We start from the raw sequence: 23,801 nt of genomic DNA, 5'->3' as shown, positions 1-23,801 counted from the left end.
GTTTCAGACCCAGATCATCTCTCATCCAGACACACTCAGAAACACAGTCTTTCTCTTCATTTATGACTTGTCAGCTATAAGAACCCATGCAAGCAATAATTAACACTACAAATGGCATTTTTGTCATCCTTTGTTTAGTAAGCATGTTCCCCAATGTTGTGTTCCTCAGCACACTGAAATGTAGTCTACATTAACTACAAAGAGTTTGGCACAGTGCTGGCAAATGTTAAACTCTATGCCAAAGTTTCTCAGAATATATTTTGTCACAGCCCACTCTTCAGTTGAGAGCATAAGGGAACACTCCAGAACAATTAAACCCCATATTTACAGAAAAGAGAAATGGTACAATTATCCTATCAAAATAGACTTTTGTGGGGAAAGTAAATATGCAGCAATAGTGAGGGAGATTTGACTTTTGTAGGCAGACAGGGGACTAGAGCTATCTAATCAAAAACAAAAACAACAAATATAAGAGTCTCTATGATCTCTTCTTGGATCTCAAGATTAGAATAATTTTCATCATTCAGCAGATGATTGATCTTGGCCTTGACTGAAGATGGCCACCAACTTTGCTCTTCTAGGTGACTTACAGCAGTGGGGCCAGACAAGGGTGTTCAAGGGAGCCAAGTAAGCCTCTTGAGAAACTTCCCCAGGAAGGTGGGAACACAAGGCTTCCTACAGCCATGTCTACATCCACGCTCAAATGAGGTTGGTGGCTTTAGGTGAATCAACCCACGTTACTACTTGCATCCTGAGTTTTCAGTAATTGCAATGGACAAGGTCTAATAGCAACTATAGTATTTCTAGCTTTACCTTTCCGGTTCAGCTGTTATAAATAAACTGTAACAACTGACCTTGCAAAATCAACCCTACCTGGCACCAGCATGGGAGCTATCGCCAAAGGTGGGTAAGTTTGTAAAGTAATGCAAAGCCAACCTGCCCTGAAAGTTATGTTAACAATAATAGCATTAAAAAAAAAGGGGCTTCCAAACCTTTTTCACATTCATGATCTCATTTTGTCTCTATGATGAAGATCTAAGAAATGTAGGCAAGCTTCATCAATTGAAAATGTTAGGCTGCAGTCCACCTGAAAAGTCTGCACATGCATTAACCAGCTTCAGGGGTGTTATAAAAGAAGCTGTCTTAACACACCATGGGCAGCATATGCTTTTAGGATTCCAGAGTCACAAAATCACAATCCACAAAGATGGATTACAGTCCTTCTGTAATCTAGTGTTGCCCAGAATGATTTTTTATAATCAAAGATTTTGATTATGTAATGCTACCCTCCATATCTCTCCCTGAGCAAGAGGGACCAGCTTCCATTCACCCCATTTGCTCTCTCCTGTGACAGGGTTTGGCTGATAGATAGAGGTAGCCAAGTAAAACAGCTCCTGCAGGCCCTGGCCTCATTCTCTGGGTCTTGCTACCTCTGTGCTTTTGCATGTTAGTGGGGTATCTGCCCCTTTTTCCTTGCGTGAGAGGCTCAGATATCTATAAATAAGTAAATAATGTAAACAACCAACCAGGAGAATTAAGCACTCTGTTACAGATGGCAGGAGAAAAGCTTTCTGTCTCTATCCCCTTAAGAGCGTGTTTTCTTCTCACCCTGGAAATGTTATCATACAAAAAGTGGTTCAATACTGGCATCCTGTGGCCAGAGAAATTCATGAGATCTCTGAAAATCTCAGATTCTGGGGTTCTGAATATTCCCCAGCTGTCAGTACCAAGCAGCTTTTCACTGTTTTCTGAAGGTTGTTTAGTTACCTCTCATTTTCAGGGGAAGAGTCCAGGAAAGATGTGCTTTGATAGACTTTCATTCTCGAAGGCTAATGGTCTCATGTATATTAGGACTAAAAAACGATAGCATAAAAGCTGAAGAATTTTGCCAAAACAAAAGCACTAAACAAACTGGTCTAAATAAAGGCTCTATTGGCCTCCAAGTTCAAGTGGCGTTTCTAAGAAAAAATCCACTTTGGGGGCAAGGATCGGCTGGCAGTTTAGGACTCTAGTGTGTCTCTATGTATTTTGTTTTGGCCAAAGGCTAAGAAAATACTTGCGATTTCAGCAATAAATATTATGAATTTTCTTTATTTTTACTATAAGAATTCTGCCTATGAGAAAAATCAAACAAAATTACAGAGGATTGTTGCTTTTTGCTACTCTCTTTGGAGACAGCTATAAAGATAAAGAGTTACCATGATCACGATTTAAAGGCAGAATGGCCACGCTCCCTGGTAAGACTTAATGGCATTTTTGAAAACCAAATACCCATTCTGGGACTACTCCATTGCTGCTAGTTTCACAAATGGCTAACACTTAATTCAGCGGCCTTGGAGATGTTCAAAACAGCATTAGAGACAGAAAAATAGGAGGGGGTAAAACCCTCCAAACTGCATGAACAGGGAAAGACAGCAAAGAATGAAACATAAAAATTGTTTTTTGGTGTGAACTGATAAAGAAATAGTACAGGACACACATGTTAGTTAGCAAGAGGAAAGAGCTGTTAGAATTAGATACCAAATACCAATTTGAAACTAATCAAAAAAAAAAAAAAAAAGGAGAGATTCAACACCCCACTAAGTGGGCAAGACAAGGAATTTGCTTTCATGAGCTCTTTCTCATTGTAGCTCCACTCCAGGGCTGGGGGTCGTTCTTCCTAAAGGTTCCTGGCTCTCTGTGGAGATCAGGCATTTTAACTGTCTTGTAGACACAGAGCTCACAGTGATGGGCACCAATCTGTCCTACATGTTACTAACTAGTCAAATGATCCCAATGGTGAATAGTGTTTAACAAGATGTTTTCCCCTTCCAAATAGGTTCTATAGTTAGTGTCTACAACAGAGAAAAGCCTAACTAAAATTCTTCTACAGAGAAGGAGAATGACTTAATAAAAAACAAAGATTAAATATGGGGTAAAGAAAGTGGTGTGCCTGCCCGGTGCAGTGGTGAATGCCTATAATCCCAGCAGCTCAGGAAGCTGAGACAAGAGGATTTTGAGTTCAAAGCCAGCCTCAGCAAAAGCAAGACGCTAAGCAACTCAGTGAGACCCTGTCTCTAAATAAAATACAAAATGGGGCTGGGGATGTGACTCAGCGGCCAAAGGCCCCTGAGTTCAAACCCTGGTACCCCTGCCCCCACCTCTGCCCCCAAAAACAATGTACATGAGTTAGACTTTAAAAAATGAACTTGCATTGTAACACCTCTTTAGGAACAGTGTTGCCATCTAGAAGCTAAAATACAAGTAGAAATAGTGGTATAGGGTCTAAAGATACCAATTTGAAACTAATCAAAAGTTGTAGTAAAACTCTGCTCCTAATGACTGGCTTCTAAATGAGTTTGTTGAACACAATGGAAATCCAACATAGACATTAAGGTTTTGTTTTTTTTTTCTTTCTGTTTTGTTTTCTAGTGGACACATTATCAATTAACAATTTTAATGGAAATCTCCCTGTACTTTTAAGTGGGATTTTAAAAAATTGATTATGATAAACTTAGTAAGTTAAAACAAAGAACTACAAAATACAGGGGATGATGTACTCTAAATTCACTAAATTCACCACCAAGGATATAAGTGCCCCTCTGTCTGTATTTTATACCTCCCAGATGCCATCTTTCTCTTCTACCAGGTATCTAATTTATAAAGAACAAGAGTATGGAACCTGGAAGTCTAGCAAATGTGGATTCAAATCCTAGCTCTGTACTTAAAATCTGTACCCTTAAAATAAACTTTCCATCTCCCTGAGCCCTGGTTTCCTGGTCAGGGAGAGAATAACACCATACAGGTTATGAGGACTTTGTTGGGGACTGATGGAGATGTTCAAGTAGGGGAAATGCTGTTCAGAGCTCCTGCCACAGGAGCTTGCCACAGAGCACTGAGCTCTTAGGCACCTATCTCCCCTCTGCTCTACTATATTTTTCTTCACCCCAACCGTAGCAGGTCACCAGGTTCTCCTGGGTTTTCCTCCATAATATCCTTCCCTGTCTCCCCAGCTGATACAGCCTGTGATTCAAACTCTCCTTGATTCTCATCATTATTACTGCAGAAACCACCAACCGTGATTTCTCTATCTTTAGCTTCAGCTCTTTCTAATGCATCCTCGCAGCACCCCGGATGATTTTTCTAAAGTCCAGAACTCCCTGGGTTTGAATCCCAGCTCTCCTCCTTCATATCTGTCTGACTTGGAATGAGTGGTGTGAATTCTCCCATGCTGTCTGTAAATCACATCTATAAAATGGGGATGATCATTCTTCCCACCTCATAAGACGGGTATTGGATTAAATGTCATACATGTGCAGACTCATGGCAACCACAGAATAAATGTAACTGTTATTCTGCCCTTTGTTTTTGCTGTCATTATGATCCTCCGTGACTCACATTCCCACCAAGGTAGTGCCATGATCACGATACTGAATGCACTCCCAGGCTTCTGACTAACTCCCCAGCAACCCTCATGTCACTGGTCGAGTTATATGTTATGATATAGAAATACTAAGCTGCATTCAACCCAGAAGAAAAATAAAGAGGTTATTAAGGGATTCAAAAGAGCAATTAGGTCGTTTACAGAACTGAAGATAAAATTTTATCTGAAAAAGCCAGTCTTCTAAGAAATGATAAGAGCGGCCCAAACTAAATACCCTGAAAGGATGCAATGGCTGTGCCCTAAATGTCCTTCCTGCTTTCTTTTCTCTCGGTCCCAATTAAAGTACATTAACTCAGTCCAACTAGCAATCCTGTCACTTATTTTTTTATATATTTTTAAGATGTGCATGGTTGTCTGCATAACCTACGTGGGTTTCCTACAACACGGTCTCTTACCTGACATTCTTCTAAACCACCTGGGTTTCTTATCCCATATGATAAAGAGGTAATACGCAGGCACCCCGGTCAGAGTGATGAGGAAGCCAATTCCAGTACTGAATGGGTCCGAATAGAGGGAAAGCGCAACCATGAAGAGGCACGTGAAGGAGAAGAGGGCCGGGATGAAGAGCGGCACCTGGAACACAGCACAGAAAAGGTCACTTCAGAGGTGGAGCAAGAGTCAGGAGGCAGGGTCAGAATGCACAGGTCTGTCACGTGATCTGCTTCCATCATGTGACCAGGGGTCCTGCACCAGCCTACTGGGTAGCAAAATCTTTCATGCAGTGCAGCGAATGTGCTACACAGACCCCCTGAAACCCAAATGAAAGGGTTCTTAAACCCTTAGATGAGACAAAAATCTAAGAACAAAAAAGGGTGTTTCACTAGAGATGACCTATTTGAATTATTTCATGAATTAAGCACCATTATGACTTATGTTTTGATTTTAAAAGATTGGTTCTTTGATGAGTATAATCAGAATCCACTCTAATGTGGCATCGAGAGGGCTGGCAGCTAGTTCCATGTTAAAGCCTTTCAGTGCATATTGATTTTCTGTTGAGATGCACAACAAGAACGAATGGGAATAAAACAGGCCAACCTATTCAACCACTAATAAAGATGCTGCCAGCGTTAGGCCGTGAATATAATTAGAAGCAAACTCTGACACCATGACTGACAACATTATCTGTGCTACTTCTTAAAAGCAAATAGTGAGGTTGGATCAACTCATGAAGGCTCAAGGATGGAAATGACAAGCCTATTCTTCTGCCTTCCTAAAAAGCAATCAGTCGTTCTACTGGGTGATGATAAATGCACAGATCTTCTCTTTCTCTGTGTATTTTATGTTTCTTTTCCTTTTTATTCTGGGCAACGTAACACGTTATGACATATAAATGCTAAAAATGCCTAGTGTATGAAGCTGCCTCCTGAGAGTTTTCGTTGATAAGGTTATAAGCCCCACGCCTTCGCAGCAAAGCTATCTACAACTAACTAGCATGAAGACAGAAGTTTTGAACACATCAGGTCACCGGACCCATTCATGAAAAATCAACTTAACAAAAATCCAGGAATGTTCTCTCTTTTCAAAACCAAAACGTACAAAGTTCAGAACGTCACATAGAAAAAAATTGACAAATTACTTTTTTTTTCCCATATAAAATAAATCCATTCTGAAGGTGCTCCCTGCAAGAGTTAAACATTTTATTCCACAGGACACTGCCCCCGCCCAACCTCCCCATCATCTAGTGATGGCAAAGGGAGGACTAGGTATTAGGAGAAAGATTTATGTAAACCCATCAAGATTGCTGAGGTTACCTTGAAAGGACGGTGCATATCTGGGCGTTTGTATCGAAGATAAATCAGTCCCGCAACTGCCAGCCCGATAAAAAGCCACCTGGCAAAACTGAGGAAATTCAAAAGACTGTAGAGGTCTCCAGAGAAGAGCATTATCATTGTCAAAGGGTGCTGGGGGGACAAAGGAGAAAAGCCAAGCTTGGTGAATTAAATGAGAACATCAATGATAACAAACTGCACATTATTATTATTATTATTATCATCATCACCATCTTTGGCAAATCATTATCTATACTGATAAACTATCATCATGATCAAAAGAACCTCTTTTCTATATTCTACTCTTATCATCCCCTTTATACCAGGAACATTAAGAAGAGAGTGCCATTATCACTGCCCCTAATTCAAGTGGAATTTTATACAGAGCTTTGTTTTGATCTTAGTTCCCTTTACATTTGAGAGCAATGGATGTGTTTTCAAAGAGTAGGAGACAGGCTATGATGTCATTCAAAATTTAAAAACTAAGAAATTGAGATGATTAGCAAATAGCCAATAATAAATATGAAATTTGCGCCCCATTGGAAAATTCAAAGAAAAGCTTTCTGCGAATCCTCTCTGATGAGCTCTTGGAAACACAGCCGCTGCTAGGTGGATCTGCTGTCTCCTGAATGCAAAATGTTGACCTTTTCTTCCTCCACGTTTACTGTCCCCGTGTGCTTGCCATGTGTGACCCTCAAGACCGCGGGAAAGAATGGAGCGCACAGAACAGCATAGCAAGTCTCTGTGGCTGCACCCGCCAAGGACAACATGACTGATAGCAGAGGCTTAAACCCAAAGCCCTCTTCACAGAATAATACATTCCGTTCCCACAAGTGACATTAACTTCCAGACTGCGCACAGAGAATGTGCGTACTTTAAAGAGAAATTTCAAGGAAACATTCTGAAACAAATTAAATGCATGGGGGAAAAAATGTTCAATGCATTCTATGGTACTCCTGACAGCAGATTCCAGTTGAGAAAAATGTTACAAAATCATAGGTAAAACGACTATAACATTGCCAATGGGTGTTTGAGGACTTTTACACCTTTTACAGTCTTTTGTATCACACATTTCACAAACACTTTTCTCTGCATAGAGAATTCTACATCTTAAATTTAAGTTTGGGGGCTCTTCTTTTTTGCAGGATTGCTCTCAAATTTCTCACTTTTAATCAGAGAATCATTTCACAACAGGGTTTCATCAATGCTTTGAATAATTTTGTGTATATTTCATACCATGATGAGACATCTGTTTATTTTTGGACAGTGGTTTTTAGCCGTCCTTTTAGTAAGTGTTTGGAACTTTATATCCCTTTCTTTGAGGTTCTCTGTCAATGAGAGGAGACAGACTAATTGTTTTCCTTAGACCATACAAATTTCTACAGAGGTGAAATACAAGCCATGTGGCTAATGCTAATGCATCAAATACACATAGGAAACACTGAGTAAAGAGAAGGTTTGGAAAATCTCTTGCCTTCCAGACTCTGCCTGATACACAATAGAGCCAATTTAGCACTAGCTAAAGTCTGTTTGAATTCCTCTCCGCTAACCTGTTTTTCGACGTTCTAGCTAGATATATGTGTTAATATGCATTACCAAAACAATAACAGCTGGCAGAGGAGTGTGCTTGCGGACATGAATCATGGAGAGGATTTCTGGAAGGTGACCCTCTCGAGACGCAACATAGAATAACCTGATGGGAGAAAAATGCAGGTGAGTTTGACTGTACAATTGATCAGTTCAAATGGAAAATCCAGAAATCCCAGAGAAAACGTCTATCTTTCTCCTACACAAGGGGTTGACACTCCTTGACCAGTTACTTAAGTTTCACTTTACAGATAAGAATTTATTTCAGAACAAATAAATTTCCTAGGAGAACATCCTAGGAAATCTGCATTCAATTTTGACCAAATCTGCCAACATGGTATATTGTTTTTAGAGGAGAAACCTAGCAGTGCCTGACTTGGCACAGCTCTCCCTACAGGTAAACAATGGAAGGTGAATGTAGTTCCAGATTCCAACCCAACACACACTCTCCAGCGCGTGCACACGTGCACATATACCATCCAATATTTACCTGATCGGGTTTTAATCTTATCACAAGGAAACAAAAGGGGATTTCACGTCAAACAAAACGAAAGGGATACAATGGTGGGGTGGTGATATTTATGGTGTCTCTTACTTTACTTTTATTCCTGGCACAAGATTTTATCACCAGATATAAAATGCAGTTGTTAAGCTCTGCAGACAGACTATAAAAAATGCCACATGTCCGTCTTCAGAGCAGGCTGTGCGTGGTCAACCAGCGCCCTCTAATGGGCAGAATAAAACGTGCTGTGCAGATGGCACCAACTGCAAACTCGCCTGTCCCTTTAAAAACAACTGGTTTGGAGGCAGGGTTGCTTTTCTTTTCAAAGTTATCCTTATCACATCCAATCTCAAAAGCAGAAATGTGTTTCTGGAAATATGTGAACTCGCTCACCTGGAGACAGCAAACACACCCCCATTCATAGAGCCGAAGCAGGAGAGGGCAACGAAGATGGGAACTGCTAATGAGAAATTTCCCAGGAGCCGCTCAGAAAAGGTCTGGTGAAAAGAGAGAACGGAGGCAAATTAATGCTTTTTCAGAAAGTGGAATAAAATGAAACAATTTAGGCCAAACTTGCTCTATGACTTTCTATTAGCCTAGCGATATGTGTGTGTTTTATAATCCTTCTTTTTTGGTGAGGGTCAGACTCAGCCCGTAGACAATAATCAGAAGCAGGTCCCCTGGTGTCGCATGTTGCAAAACCATGAGCAAAGGTCCAAACAAGTACCTTCTCTCTACCTTCCAAGAGCAGTGATCCATTGACTGACTCTTTATCAACCATGATGTATATCAGCTCTGACGCTGATAAGTGGAAAAAGCTCAATTCAGAAGCTCTCTACTTTGAGGGACAGAAATCCTTTTGCACAGTTCCTTCTCTCTAGACTGGAAAGCCACATTTTTACAGTGAAGGGCAGATACACATTGAGAAATTTTATGGATGTCTGTTTTACATACAAATCCCATGGCTAGGGAATAAGTAAAACAATCAATGGCTTGGCCATTTACTTTAAGTACATGAGCCAGTCTGAACAATCTTTTTCCTAGAAAATTCATAGTAGCTGAACCTGTTTATGGAGCCACTTCCTCCCCTTCAGGTAGGTATCTGCCACTTCCTTCTGTGGTTTCCTCTAAAAAGTTGAGAACAAAAATACAAGTCTGACAAGCCACAGAAAGTATACAAGATAAAATTCTCAAGTTTCCTTGCATGAAGCACTGCAAATTTTCATGAAAGATGCATCCCCCCCACCCCACCCCCCCAAAAAAAATATGTTGTTTTCTTTAGTTGTCCTTGATGCGGCCAGCGCTATGTAATTAAGGGGCCACATTATGTCCCCCAAATAAGTGCTGCCCTTGGTCTGGAAGGAGAAGATGACTGACCCAAGATCAATAAGCTTTGTACATTTGTTTGTCTGATAGGTGCAGCAGTGGAAAAAGTCTTTTGCACACAGTGAACTCACACATAGGTTCACACAAAATGAGATAATTTATTCCCTGTGGATGTTGCTGATATGAGGTAATACTGACTATTTTTAAAGGAACTGACATTCAGGGATGGAAAGTTAATTTTTCAACCTTCATTGTTAGGAGGTCATGAGTGGATGCTCTCTTACAGGCTAAATTGTTATGCAAAATTAAAGTATGTGTCACAGAATAAAAGTGCTATAACATGATCTTTGGGGCCAAAATCTGGTCCTGGTGTCAAATAAATTTCAGAAAACGTAAAATTATGTGTATCCACTTCTTAGGGAGTTAGAATGCACATTAGCATCTTTAATATTCGGAAGAGTACTATAGCAACAACATCTGTTTAACTTTTAATCACCTCATATTTCCCAAATTTATTAATATCCCAAGACTAGTATTCAAAGGATAGACCACAACAAACAAATATGCATATGCATGGTCCACCTGAACATTCTTAAGTGATACTTTGGGGAAAGGATTTTAAATCAGCATTTGGGAAGTTCACAAACAGGAAAGAGTACAGAATGAATGCAATTTGCATACCAAAAATAAAAAGCATTCATTTAGATTCAGTAACTCTCCACTTATTCTTAAAGGATCATTGGAAGGATCATACCTTCCACTCAAAAAGCCCTGACAGGTTTTCAAGCAGGCATACGTGGAAATGTTTTATAAGAAATTAAATATAAAAAAGAAATCATATAGGATTGTAGCCGTATCAGTTAAATGGAATATGCTAAGATATGCTCTAAATTTTTAAAATATTCATTATCATTCAGGTCGAGAAAAGATTACCGAATTTCAAAACACTTCCTCCTGCAGGGAACTACTATAAAATTGCATCAACTCATTAACCTAAATTCGAATTGGCATTTTTTTCAACTTGGACTTACCACTGCCACTGCATTGGAAAGCAACAGTTCATCAGCGCTAATGGTGGTAAAGTAGGCCACATTGGTTAGCACGTAGCCAACAGTGACGATGACCATGGATATACATATAGCAAGGGGGATGGTTCTGAAATGCACAAAGGAATCACTCATCAGTTATCTATTGTTAGTCATCTCTACCACCAAAGAAGGCAACAGACTAGTTCAGATGAAGAATATAATGGTAGCTGTGATAATTATAAGCTCTGTTGGGGTATTATAAACATTTCATCAGGATCAAGTACCACATATTCCTTTGTAATTTAATAAGGTCCATGGGGGCAGATTTCTGTCTCATCTACTGCTATGCCCCTGGAACCTGTGGATCTGTTTTGTTCTTTCACTTCATAAAGGTGACAGCAGTGTTTCTTGAACTTGAGCATGCACCAGAATCACCTGGAAGGCTTGTTAAACCTGAGGCCCCCCACCCCAGAGTTTCTAATTGGATAGGATTAGCATTTTTGCAAGTTGCTGGAAGAGTCCAATGCTACTGACCTGGGGAACACACCTTGAGGACCACTGTGCTATATACACCTTTCTAATACGGATGCACTGATAGCCTTTCTAAAACATCCTCAAAAACACATTTCACATGGAGCAGTTTCCCTTTCAGTGGCTTCTCCTGTCAACAAATAAGTGCAGACTTTTGGAAACAGGAGAGTGGGATGTATCTACCTTTCTAAATGATGGCAATAATAATTTTGTATGTAACACAAGAAGCATAGAAGTGTTCATGATAATGACTTTGCACTGCCCTGCTGTGAGTTCAAAGGAAGCTCGAGATCATGAGTATCTAATAAAGCCACAGTGCAGATAATCCCATGAAATTAGAGGTGACATGCTGTGAAGTACGGACGGGTGGACAGTGCTGACACTGTATGGCATCAAGAAATACCCAGCACAAATGCAATATTATGTCTTCATTTAATGCACTGGGAAAGCCAGGAAGTTACTGACCCTAATAATTTCATTCCATGTTACCGATACACATTACTTGCTTAACATAATCGCCTCTTCAGACTCTTTCCAGTTCAGGCAACTTGAACCTTCAACTCCTCACACAAAGCTGATCATTTTTTTAGCCGTAGTGCTTATCAGCCCTCATAGAGTCTTCACCCTGCTGGGTGCCACTAATGAAGACCTCAATATAATTTCTTCCAAGATGAAAATGCAGTTCAGAACCAGGAGGAAGAATAGCACAGCCGGCCTCACTATCCAAGCTGGGTGTGTTTAGCACACTAAGTCTCAGCTCATTATGTCGAATAGCAATATCCCCTGTTGAGAACAGGCAAACCTAGCCAGTCAGCAGCTACCGTTCATTATGCTGCTTGGAGTCTGACACTTCCCCTGATCCCCAAAGCCTTAAGCCTTGATGGGGAAACACATTGACCTCCAAATCCTGGCATCCTAACTTTCGAGTAGCAGATGTTTCCATTCCCCAGTGCACCGAGGGTCCTGTGGAATTTTCTGTTAACACCACAACATGCTTTGTTAGTTGTGATTGATAAATGCTACATTTAAGCAAGAAAATCACCAAGCCAATGAAGTACAAGGAGGTGAATGACATAAAAGCAAATTAAAGATGAATTCTGTTTCTTTGAAAGAAAGGCTGTATGTAAATGCAAAAGGGCAGGAAGGAGAATAGGAAGGTATGTACACAGCCTTTTAATCCCTCACTGTATTATTTTAAACTTGAATCCATTTAGCTTTTATCATAGTCCCAAATGGGGAGTAAATGCTTTCTATGTAGGAGAGAGACAGGAATGAGAGCAGTAGAGAAACTAATTCTCTATTCCTTGCAAGCATTCCATCAAGGTATGTAAAGTTTCCATTATTATTATTTTTTTTTTTTAAAAAGGAGTTGATGTTGTTAAGAACAGACAAGTAGCCTAACCTGTCCAGGACAGGTAGTACTCTTGCATCATATGATGCTGCAAAATGACAGAAAGAAATAAGTCTGAAGTTTTGTACTGTATCCCCCCACCCCACCATGCCCAGCATAGAATGGAGCCTCCCATCCCAGCTCATCCAAGTCAGTCTTCCTGCCTCTCTGCCTAGATGCTATGATCTCCGTGAAGGTGATTTTCTAAATTGATCATAGCAGAAGGCATCCTAGAAATTCCTTCTAGGTAGGCTTTCCTTTTTTCTCAGTTTGTTTTTAACAAAAATAGTGGCAGCAGTTGCAGCCATTAGACAGGCCTGTGCCCAACATTTTACATATTGGCCCCATTGCATCCTGGAAAAATCCTGTGAGTCAAGAGCATCAGCACCACCTTATATATGAGGAAATGGAGTCTTTGAGAGTTTAAATAACTATTCAAGAATACATAACAGGTAAGTGGAAACACAGAATTCATCTGTGTGTTTACCTTACCTTGAAATCAGAGCATTTTAACCACTACCGTGCATTTGTTGTTTCTCATGTGATTGTCCCTAAAGTTTCTTAATTTTCAGGGAAATCATAGCTATTTAATATGAAGTTTATTAAAAGATTTTATCAAGACTGTACTTTTCATGAATTCACTGACTGTACAGTTTGATGTACTCTAAAGGAGGAAAAAAAAACATGTTGTATGATTTTTACCATTTTTCTGTATCACATGAACTGTAATGTAAAAGTGAAATATTTCAAATAGTTTCACTGCTTAGCAAATAAGTCATTATTTATTATTTAAAAGGAAACAAGTTCACTTAATAAATTTCCCTAGACAAGTTTTTATATGAAAGGAAGGAAAGTAAGCATGCTTGTCAAATAAGCCAAAATAGATTATTAACAATTTTACTATCAGCCACATATACGAGATAGGTGTGGGGGGTGTAGGGAGAAATCACAAGAGCTTAAAATGTGAGACCAGGGAGAGCAGCTGTCTAATCTTGTGGCAGTGTACGACATAACTAGTGATTCTCTCTAATTAGAAAATATGAAACCATAGACATTGGAAAGGGGGTGGCTAAACAGCCACAGCCTCTGTCCTTGGGTTCTATCTCAATTGGAGAGGGAAGGGGTGGCACATTCTTGTGGCTGCCTTGGCACAAAACAGCAGTCATTTATGGAGGAGAGCGACTGGAGCGCTCAGAAGGGCTCCATGCCACGTGGTTAACTCCTGGGTTTGGAGCATCAAAAGCGTAAGAGCCACTGGGTGAGCTGATAAAAGCTATTAGGCCATGCCAGAGAATCTTTCTGAAGGCTTTAGATGAGAGGGCAGATAAGCGTGGTTAGTAACCCAAGATTAAGGCAAATGGCACAGGATAATAAGAGGAATTAGAGGAAGGAAGCGGCAGGCCACTGATATTTCAAAGCTTCTGTGTTATTGAGCATCCACTAACCCTAAATGCAACAAAGGCCCTGCCTTGTGCTGAATAAAAATGACACACGTGTGAATTCCACTATTTCTCAAGTGTTTGTTATGATTAACAAAAAGCAAATTCCCTGAGAAGTTACTTAATCCTTAAGAGCTATTGTCATTATAATGTTCTTTCCAATTAACACAGTAAGTGTGGGGGTCTGATATTTCTGTTTGGTTGCAAACAGGTCCTCAATCAAAAAGTTCTGGAATACTGGGGTGGGGGGTGACTCCCTGGCACTCCCCCTTGCCTAGCATGGGTGAGGACCTGGGTTTGATCCCCAGTGCCTCAAAAAGGGTCCTGAATGGTCTTGTCATACAGGCATATTTTAAATTGGCACCTATAACTGGTCTATGTCACACATGGATAAATGTTTTATTTGGTAAACAAAAGTGTCTGGAACATCTGCTTAGAAGCACTTTAACAGATAGACCTTCCCAATAGTGATGGCTGGTGGCTTATATTTATAAAATCTACAAATCTACTGGCAATTGCATTTTATTTTATCATCATGCATGTGTGTGTGTGTGTGTGTGTGTATAGTAGAAACAAATAACAAACAAAATTCACAACAAGCCACCAGAATAGGAGGCAACATCTCCATTTTTCAAACAAGGAAACTAAGGTGGTGAAGGATACAAACAAGGTCACAGAAGTAGTGGAGGAAAGGGCTGGACTGTGAGCCCAGATCTTCCAGTGCTTGGCTCCACATACCTGATACATCCTGTCATAGAATGGTTGGTCGCTATTTTATGCCTACGTTAATCATAGGTACAAGATCCCTAAGATCCTTACTGGTTGACAAATACATATTTCATTTTATATAAATGATCACATATCAGAAGGCCAGTTTTTACAGTGTGACACATTTTAAGCCAACTATATTTTTCTATGCACCTAATAGTCACCACACCATAAATAAATTTTCAAATAATGAAGACTATCATGCACCTTGTCAATATGCTGTGCAGCTCTAGGACAGAATATCAGAAATGACTCTAGTTTTCAGAGCTTCATTTTGGCTCAAAGTGATAACTGCTGTGAAAATGGAATGAGTAAGCTTTGATTCTCTACATGGTCAAGAAAGCCTGAATGTTAGATTTCTGATAGACCACAAGAGTAATTTTCTAATCACATGAATTTAGGGTTTTCCAGATTTGCTGTATAACTGCAACAAACTTTTCTGAGATTGGCGTAAACCAAAATGGTTCTTGTACAATCCCCTGTTTGGGACACACACAACAGGGACCACAGAACTCACTGGTGCTGGGGCATCTGTACTCATCTTTGTGCTGTGAGCTTGGGCATGATGGCAGTCAGTTCTGTTAAAACTTACTCTTGTGATGCTCTGAAACCTCTAAATTGGTGGAGGATGATTCTATTTAAAAGCCATTAATAATTTAAAACATGTATTTCATATTCAGAGAAAAAAGAGGATAAAAGAGAGGATCAAGAAGGTAGAAAAATGGCAAACCCCTTAACATCTGAGATGTCAAAAATAAAAAGAAGAACCAGGGAGTTTTTAGGGATTTAAAAATTTTGTTGGTAAACTAGGGACTATTTGCTTCTATATAATTGAAATGGAACCATGATTTATCTCTACATCAAGTATTTATAATTATGTTAAGTATGTCTTGATTCTAGGTATTTTAGAATCACACTTGTTTCACATTTTCTTCATAGTGACTAGCACTTTTCACATTTTCTAGCACTCTGACCCAGAAATGACTCAAACGTCTTTTACTTCTTTTTGATCCACCGATTTACTTTTTGCAGAATTACTCTCTTTATTTCATTACCACTACTATTAATTTTATCCTACCCTTCAAACGTAGTCACATATTGTAGACAAATATGTACAACATGACTGTCTGATATATATGGATATATACACATAAATGATATATAATAAATATGTGTATATCTACATACACACACATATTCCAAAGAGAAAAGCTACCCCTATTTTTCATTTGTGTGGTTTTCTTCCTCAAGTTGTTCACACCCTTCTGCTTACTCAGGTTCATACCAAACTCTCCAGACACCCCTGGACACAGACTATCCTACCTGCCTATGTGATTTCTGATGTATCCAGCAGGGACTGAGTTATAAGTATTATTGATAGTTTTCCAAACTTGAAAATATTAGACTACAGATGCCTGGACTCATGGGAATTTCTTTGTATGTTTTCAATGATTTTTTGCCTCATCGTCATTCAGTTCTATGGCTCTTACTTTCTAGTTTATCCACCCTGAGAGGGAACTGGGTCATCAAACAATTATAAAAGAAATGCATTCACGGAGACATAACAAGTAATTGAGGGGAAAGAAACATACAATAACCCTGTTTATGCACATTTTTTTAAAGGTCCATGGTTCATGTTGTTACTTAACAATAATTTGTGGTGGGCCAAGGTGGAACACAGTGATATGACAGGCACATTGTCACCTATGGGCACACAGAGAGCCCACTGACTTCTAGCATTCAACACCTGCCCTCTACTCTTCACTGAACCTTGGCAAGGCAATGGGTGTTTTTACTGAGTCATTTTAAGTCTCAATAGCTCTGGGGTCTCATCTCAATCTCACCATTCTCCATTGTCCACAGATGAAGAATTCCATAAACATAAAAGAGAAGACAGAGAGACCTGTAAGAAGATGCAAGAAATGAACAGACACAGATTAACAGACTGCAGGGCTGAAGGAGGCTTGTTAAAAATGTACAGAGACACACAAAGGAGGGGGAAAGTGAAGAAAACTACACAGGGGGAAAAATGGCTATAAGGATCATTTGAAGCTCAAGCCACACAGAGAAATGAACTAAAATGGAAACTCATGACTGAGAAATATAGGGTGATAAGCAATCAGAAACATAAATATAAGCGTTTTTAATCCCTTAAATACTTTTTTCACCCTATAACCACTAGAATAAATTAATCACTAAATAAAATTATTCTGCAAAATGTAGCTTGAGCGTAAATTTTCATTTGCTTGCATTTCATACAATCTCAAAAAATTTGCATTGTCTGCATCTCATTTTTTCTCATTTTCTGAAGATTTAGTGTGTGTCTTCCAGATATATTATAGTTATGCATATTTAGCATGGATAAACAGAAACATATTTGTAGGCTAGTTCTAGTGTACAAAGACAAAATTGGTTTCAAATAAAATGCTAGCAATTATACAAGATTAAATATTTTAATAGTTAAATAAGTTAAATTTCACCCAAATGTTTAGTTTTTATTTTATTCTTAAAATGCGTCTCTTAAGATTTTATTATTTTTCCTCAGGATTTGGTCTAAAGTACATTAAGACAATGCAACATCTCAGGGAACTTTTTTTTAAAAAAAAAACAATAGTGTTCCTGAGATTCCAAATTATGGCTCAGACCTACCAAATTTGTGTTGCCTTTTTCCAAAGTACAAATTCCTGAGAAGAAGTTACCCAAATAGAAAGATTACTTCCCAGACTCCCTTGTATCTAGATGGGGAAATGTTGCTTATTCTTACCCACAGAATATAAGTAGACATATCAATTGAAGGCCAAGGGATTGCCTTGTTAGCCCTCCTCTGACTGAAGTCAGTTGCAAAGCACCTGTGTTAGAAAGCTTTCCATCACTTTAACACAGTACCTGAAAGAGTCAACTTATAATAAAGTTAGAAAGTTCATTTTGGCTCCCAGTTTGGGAGGTTCTCATCCGTGATCAATTGACCTTACAACTTTGGGCCTGTGACAAGGGAGCACATCCTGACCAGAGTGTGTAGCAAAGCAAACCACTCCCCTCATGGCCAGGAAGCAAGGAAGGAGTCTAAGTCCCATAATCCCCTCAAGGGCAGTTAAGACTTCCCACTGGTCCTCACCTTCTGAATGTCCCACCACTTCCCAATAGTACCACGCTGGAGGGGGGGGGGGGGCAACCTTTTAACACATGGACTTTGGGTGCATGATGAAACCACACTGTGAAGGAATCTGGGTCACAGGATCCACATGTGGAAATGTGACTGGTCCCTGGCCCATCAGTCACTAGGGACACCAAAATGGGACACAAGGACACCAACTTTCTTACATGAAATAAGAAAGAAACTTTTGGTTGTTTAAAGCCATTCAACTTTTGTAGTTTGCTTGTTGTAGCAGTTAGCATTACCCTAAATAATAAAAAGAATGAAAGAAGGGCCCCCATTATATCAAGAGTTCTTTTTTTTTTTAAGTTCGCTTTTACTGAATTAGTCTAAATAAAATAATGCTCATTGTTTTGTTCTATATTATTTGTTTTATGAGACAAAAAAACATGAAATTCTTAAAATGATGTCCCAAATTATAATCATCAAATAAAAATAGATTTTCATCTGAAAAATCTTACATAGAAGAAAATTACTATTCAGACTTCCCAGATACAGAGCAAAGATAGATCCCATGATTTACTATTTTGAAATGCAAAATCTCTTTACACTTCTGAAAATTAGCAACAAATAACAAAGCATAGTTGACCCTTTTCTCCCCATGAGGACACATACTAAAGCATGGAATGTTAAATAAATACTCTTCTGCTGAGAACATGCAACATGAACTAAATATACCCACTTTGGCATGGTATATGGGAATTACAGTCAAAATTTCCTCGAGCAGTAAATACACATCTTAGAAAGAACTGATGACATGCTATACACTAGGTCTAGTCACATTTCTGACAGTTGCACAATAAGAAACGGAACAGATGAATATGGACACCTTCAATCACGAACTATTGCTTTTACTATCGAAAATTGCCTCCAACATTTCTGGTCCAATTAATAGTGATCATTTTAATTTCATGTCTGGTAGTTGAGTGGACAACTGGTTTTCAAATTGTGTTCTCTGGAAATCAGAATAGTAGGTGGAAAATGGGTAAGATTATAGACTACCTTGATCTCATTTACTTCAACCAGATAATTTCTCTTTTATTTGTTTTAGATACATTAATCTATTTAAAATTATACCTCCATAGCTTTAAGATAATTTTAAAGTCACTGCTCTAGTCCCTATTCATACTTCTAAGCTAACACAGGAAAAATAATTCTAGCAAATAAGGCTAATCTTAAGAGGAAAAATATAAAGTTGATAGAGAAGCCAATACCGATGGCCTGGCTTCAGTCAGAGTGGTCAACCCCAATGTCAGGGCCACAGAGGACATGACACAGAAGCTTACTGGAGCAAAGGGAAAGGTGAGGAAGAGAAAAAATAGAGTTGATGGGCTAAGCACCCTGCCAGTTTAGAGAGATGATATGTCCTTGTCAAGAGAGTGATGAGGAGGACTCAGCTCCCTGAAAAGGTCACAAAAGTCCACAGAGCAGCAGAGCCCTGCAAGTCCTCTTCAGATTGTCCGTTCATAAGGATTCATATTCCCAGCAGAAATGGAAATGTTACGATCTTCTATCTTTCAGCTAAAAAGTGAAACCTTTTAAAAAAAAATAAGCCTTTGTACATTCATTTTATATTTACTAATGTATTTTTCTTAGACTACAAAGATTCGTAGGCAAACTCCTCTCCAGGAACATGCTTCTTAAGTCAATGCACTGTCCAGAGGCTCAGGAAATATGTGCTCAAGGGACACAGAAGGCTGCACACATTCAACCTTCCCTCATATCCCTCCTCCCGTATATTCCCCCCCAGCTCCATTCTCCAAACTCCTATAAACAGAAAGTTTCCACATATTCCATCTGAAATACAAACTGTCTTTGAGTGGCATCTTTTCTCTGGGTTTTGCCTTTGATATTTGTCTAAATTGATTTCATAGAACTATCAAAAAGTCTCTGGACTCCAATCTGAAGGCTGAACCTAGTCAAGTCCCTGTCACGAGCAGAAAACATAGGAGATCACTGGTTCCTTCTGGGATTATTCTTTCTCAGCAGCTGAAGAGGCTGTTAAATTAAGGGAAAGTTCATCTTCCCATAATCTTGCAAATAAAGCTCATCCATATAGATTTAGTAAAAGAATTCTTTGAAAACTTGGTTAAGCTCTTGCTCATACACCAGAGCATCCTAAGGATATTTCTGCCTTTGCTTTGTTCTGTCTTTCAGGGGAGAGAAGGGTGTCAACTTTACACTCGCTTCTGTCCTCTAAAGATGTGATTCTGTCCTCAGCCAGGATTACAGCACATCAAAGCACCTTCCATCATTACAACTTCAAAGTGTCAGCCTGGCTTAAAGAAAAAGATCATTACAGAGGATAATTTAAAGGATAAGTGATCTGTCCACTCTTCTGCATTCTAAAAAGGCTGTATGCAATCAGGTCAGACCTCTGGAAGTCCACGTACATTGACCACACTATCATAGGTACTCATGAAGCGACTTCATGGGTCATCATATTCGTACCTTTGGCTTTTATCAAAACGGTATTTGATTTTTTTTTTTTATCATCTGAATTTCAGGAGGGCATCTCTACTAATGTTATGAAGGTTACTGTCAATTTTATCTGTCAACATGACATAGAGTTCATTCATTTAACCAATGTTTGTCAAATGTCTTCTATATTATAAGTAAAGGGATAAAGATACTAAGCATGCATAAAATTCATCCTCTCTAGAGTCTAAAATTGGGACAGGACAAGAAGTGGAGGGCCCTACCCTGGAACAGTACTTTCCCCACAGACCTTCCCCATTCTTGCAGGTCTCTGATCCAACATTCTGCCTCCCAGAAACCTCCCTCCTTTTCTAAGGAGACCTCCCACCCCATTGCTCTCCTTCCCTGCCATTTTAACTATGTGGAAAGACACAATATCTTCTAACTTCAGTCTTTCCAAATATTTGTATTCGTGTATTCACACTCACCAAATTCTCCGAAGGAATTAACACTGTTCACTGAACATTCTAGAGTGCTCCCAAAATATTTCTTCCAAATCTCTAACACAAGCATTGCTGAGCATTGTCCGGATGGTCTATCCTCCTGAAGGGACCCAGAAGCTTTTAACCATACACGAAAGGCTCCCAAGGCCTCTCTGCCTCTGTTAACCTTTTGCTTTTTATCAACTCTTTCTCTCCAGGACATTTCCTTAAAAGAAATGGCTCATCAGAACAGGAAGGGAAGGAAACTCCATTGGAAGACATAATTTGTGATTAAAGAAATCAGTCAATTAAATAAAAGGGTGCTTCTAGTAGTGATGGGAAGACACAAAACTGGTCAAGTAGAAATCACTTCAACCAATGTATCTCTCTAAATGTCCCTTTCAGGTTACTTTCACAGCCGTCAGATACATCTGCACAAATCTCCCGAAAGAAGACTTGGGGGAAAAAAAAAATGAATGGAAAGAGAAAGGGGCGGGAGGGAGTTAAGATTTAACAGAGAAAGGAAATGTTTATTCCATCAAATCCTCATGTGCATTTTAAATTATTAAATCTCTAAGAGCACCTGATTTATGAACAGGATAACACTGCCCCTAGCCAAAATCATTTTTAATAAAAAGCAGGAAACCTCCTGAAGTTCATCTCAGATTTAATATCAAACACAGCAGCCACACATGAACATTTCTTCATAAAACACAAAAACAGCATGGTGCGAACGGCTGGAGCCACCAGTGGGGAGTCGGGAGAAGGAAAACACAGGACGTCAGAGCCCTGGAAGGAATCTGGCCTGGGAACCCCAGAGGACCCCGCTGAGAAGAACACACTCTACACCCCGGCCACCGGCCACCGCTAGGCACGGAAGGGGCGCCTAGAAGACTCCTGTCCAGACTGTCCAGCAACAGACAGCACCATCCTGCTCTTCCTGGGTGAGAACTGCAGGAGCAACACCCTGGGCTGCTGGCATTTTGAGTTTTTATGCATAATTTAGAATGTACCAAGTGGGAAAACAAGGCTGGTGAGGAGATCAGCTCACACTGCCACTCCCAGTTTTTAAGAAAAGTAGCAAATACCTAAGAGTCAAGAATATGATTACATATTATAGATATTCAATGCAAAGAGAAGAAAGACATCAAAGAGGAAAATGGATCTTCTTTCTTTCTCGTGTATATTGGAATCCGTGTTATTCATTGTTTAGGAGCTGAGTTTATTATCATTTTATAAGGTGGCAAAGGATTATTTCTCATGATTATAAATCCAAGTAGTTGGGTAAATATTTAAGAGTTGAATTTGTTCATGGTTAATCCCTTGTGGGGCAACGTCAATGACTGCCAGGATCATAAAGAAATGGTTTGATGTTTCCATTGATACTTAGGTCAATACCTTGGCATTTGTTATTTTGTCAAAAATAGTCTGAAAAATACAAAATTATTTTAAAAGGTACTCTGTTAAGAGGTTTAGGAGGGTAATGGCCAAATGGGAAAAAAAGAGAAAAACTGATGTGATTGACAGGTATTTTGGAGGTTATTTTAACTAGTTAACTTTTTTTAATGTGAAAGAAGAAAGAGAAGCTAAATTAATAATTAACCATAATATGCACAAAAAAGATACTTATGAACTGTAAAGATATAGTCACATACATAGAATGTATCTTTATAGAGTGTAGGTTTTATTATGAGAGGTAATTTAAAAATAATTTTAAAAACCATGAGCTTTGACTTTGAAAGAGCTACCAGATTATCTCCATATGCATGTAAAGAATAGAAATGCTTCCTCATGCAGAGTTTCCACTCAATGCTGATTTATTCAGAGAAAAGACAAATAAGTAAGGCCACCGTTCCCTTCAGCTAAGAAAAACAATGTTTTAAACTCATAATTTTAATAAAATTGCATATTAAGTGGAAGATGTATCAATAGAACAATAAACAGAAAAGATTACCTTGGAATACATCTTAGTATATAACATAAAACTTAACATAATATCATGACGAGTATCCTAAGTATGATATAAGTATCATAAACTAAGACCTAATATGATCATGGAATAATGCTGGGATAATGGAAAATTTGGTGTAAAATCAGAAGTCTACATCATATCATGTAGGAAAATGCATTACAGATAAATAATTGAATGTAAAAAAGAAACCAAGAAAAATAGACCAGCAGAAAATATGGGTGAGGTTTAAATGAACTAGAGATGGAGGCAGGAAAATTTGTGGCCATAAAAATCAATACACAGAAATAAAAGTATTTACTACAATTAACTACAAGTTCAAAAGTTGATAAGCCAAAATCATAAAGAAAATAGAGTGACATGAAAAATTAGAACAAACTATTTGCAAACGATGAGAGATAATGACTTAGGGCTGAGATTGTGGCTCAGTGGTGGAGCGCTCGCTTAGCACGGGCGAGGCCCTGGATTCAATCCTTGGCACCACGTAAAAATAAATAAATAAAATAAGGATTTTGTGTCCAACTACAACTAAAATGTAAATTTAAAAAAAGAGAGAGACAGAGATAACAACTTAATGTCAACAATACCCAAAGAATTCTATATTCTATTCTATATTTATGGCCACATGTAGCTACTAAACATGAAACAATAGCACCTCACTGGTGATCAAATAAACGCAAATAAAACAAGTGAAATTTTTGTTTTCAACTAGCAAAGACTTTTGGTTAAAAAGTAGACATTCAATGCTGCTAAGAATTCTCGGCTATTGCTATTGGGAAAAGAAATTAAAATACTCACTTTGGAAAGCAATTTGGCAACACAAAAAGAGACTTTTTAAAAATTTATTGCCTTTGACCCACAAGTTCTCTGCTAGTAATCTATCCTAAGAAAATAATTGTTATGCATTTTCCTAGCACAAGCTATGTATGGTGGCACACGCCTGTAATCCCAGAAGTTTGGGAGGCTGAGGCAGGAGGATCACGAATTCAAAGCCAGCCTCAGCAAAAATGAGGTG

The 23,801-nt window shown here is 38.9% G+C and overlaps 1 protein-coding gene across 1 annotated transcript in view; it reads right to left on the bottom strand.

Annotated features, from left to right (window-relative positions):
* Slc7a11 (solute carrier family 7 member 11) overlaps positions 1-23,801 on the bottom strand; it is a 73,875-nt gene that overhangs the window by 8,580 nt on the left and 41,494 nt on the right. The window contains exons 7-11 of the mRNA XM_046459649.2: positions 10,639-10,762; positions 8,675-8,778; positions 7,789-7,885; positions 6,175-6,324; positions 4,819-4,996 (exon numbers count right to left, since the gene is read on the bottom strand). Coding sequence (XP_046315605.1) covers positions 4,819-4,996; positions 6,175-6,324; positions 7,789-7,885; positions 8,675-8,778; positions 10,639-10,762 — 653 coding nt within the window. The remainder of the gene's footprint in view (positions 1-4,818; positions 4,997-6,174; positions 6,325-7,788; positions 7,886-8,674; positions 8,779-10,638; positions 10,763-23,801) is intronic.

This window comes from Marmota monax, unplaced genomic scaffold (assembly GCF_021218885.2).
Source record: "Marmota monax isolate L192 unplaced genomic scaffold, Marmota_monax_Labrador192_F-V1.1 WCK01_AAM20220418_F8-fsc00039, whole genome shotgun sequence".
NCBI classification, from domain to species: Eukaryota; Metazoa; Chordata; class Mammalia; order Rodentia; family Sciuridae; genus Marmota; species Marmota monax.
The sequence above is the reverse complement of the archived record's forward strand: the minus strand, read 5'-3'. Positions and strand labels throughout refer to the sequence as shown.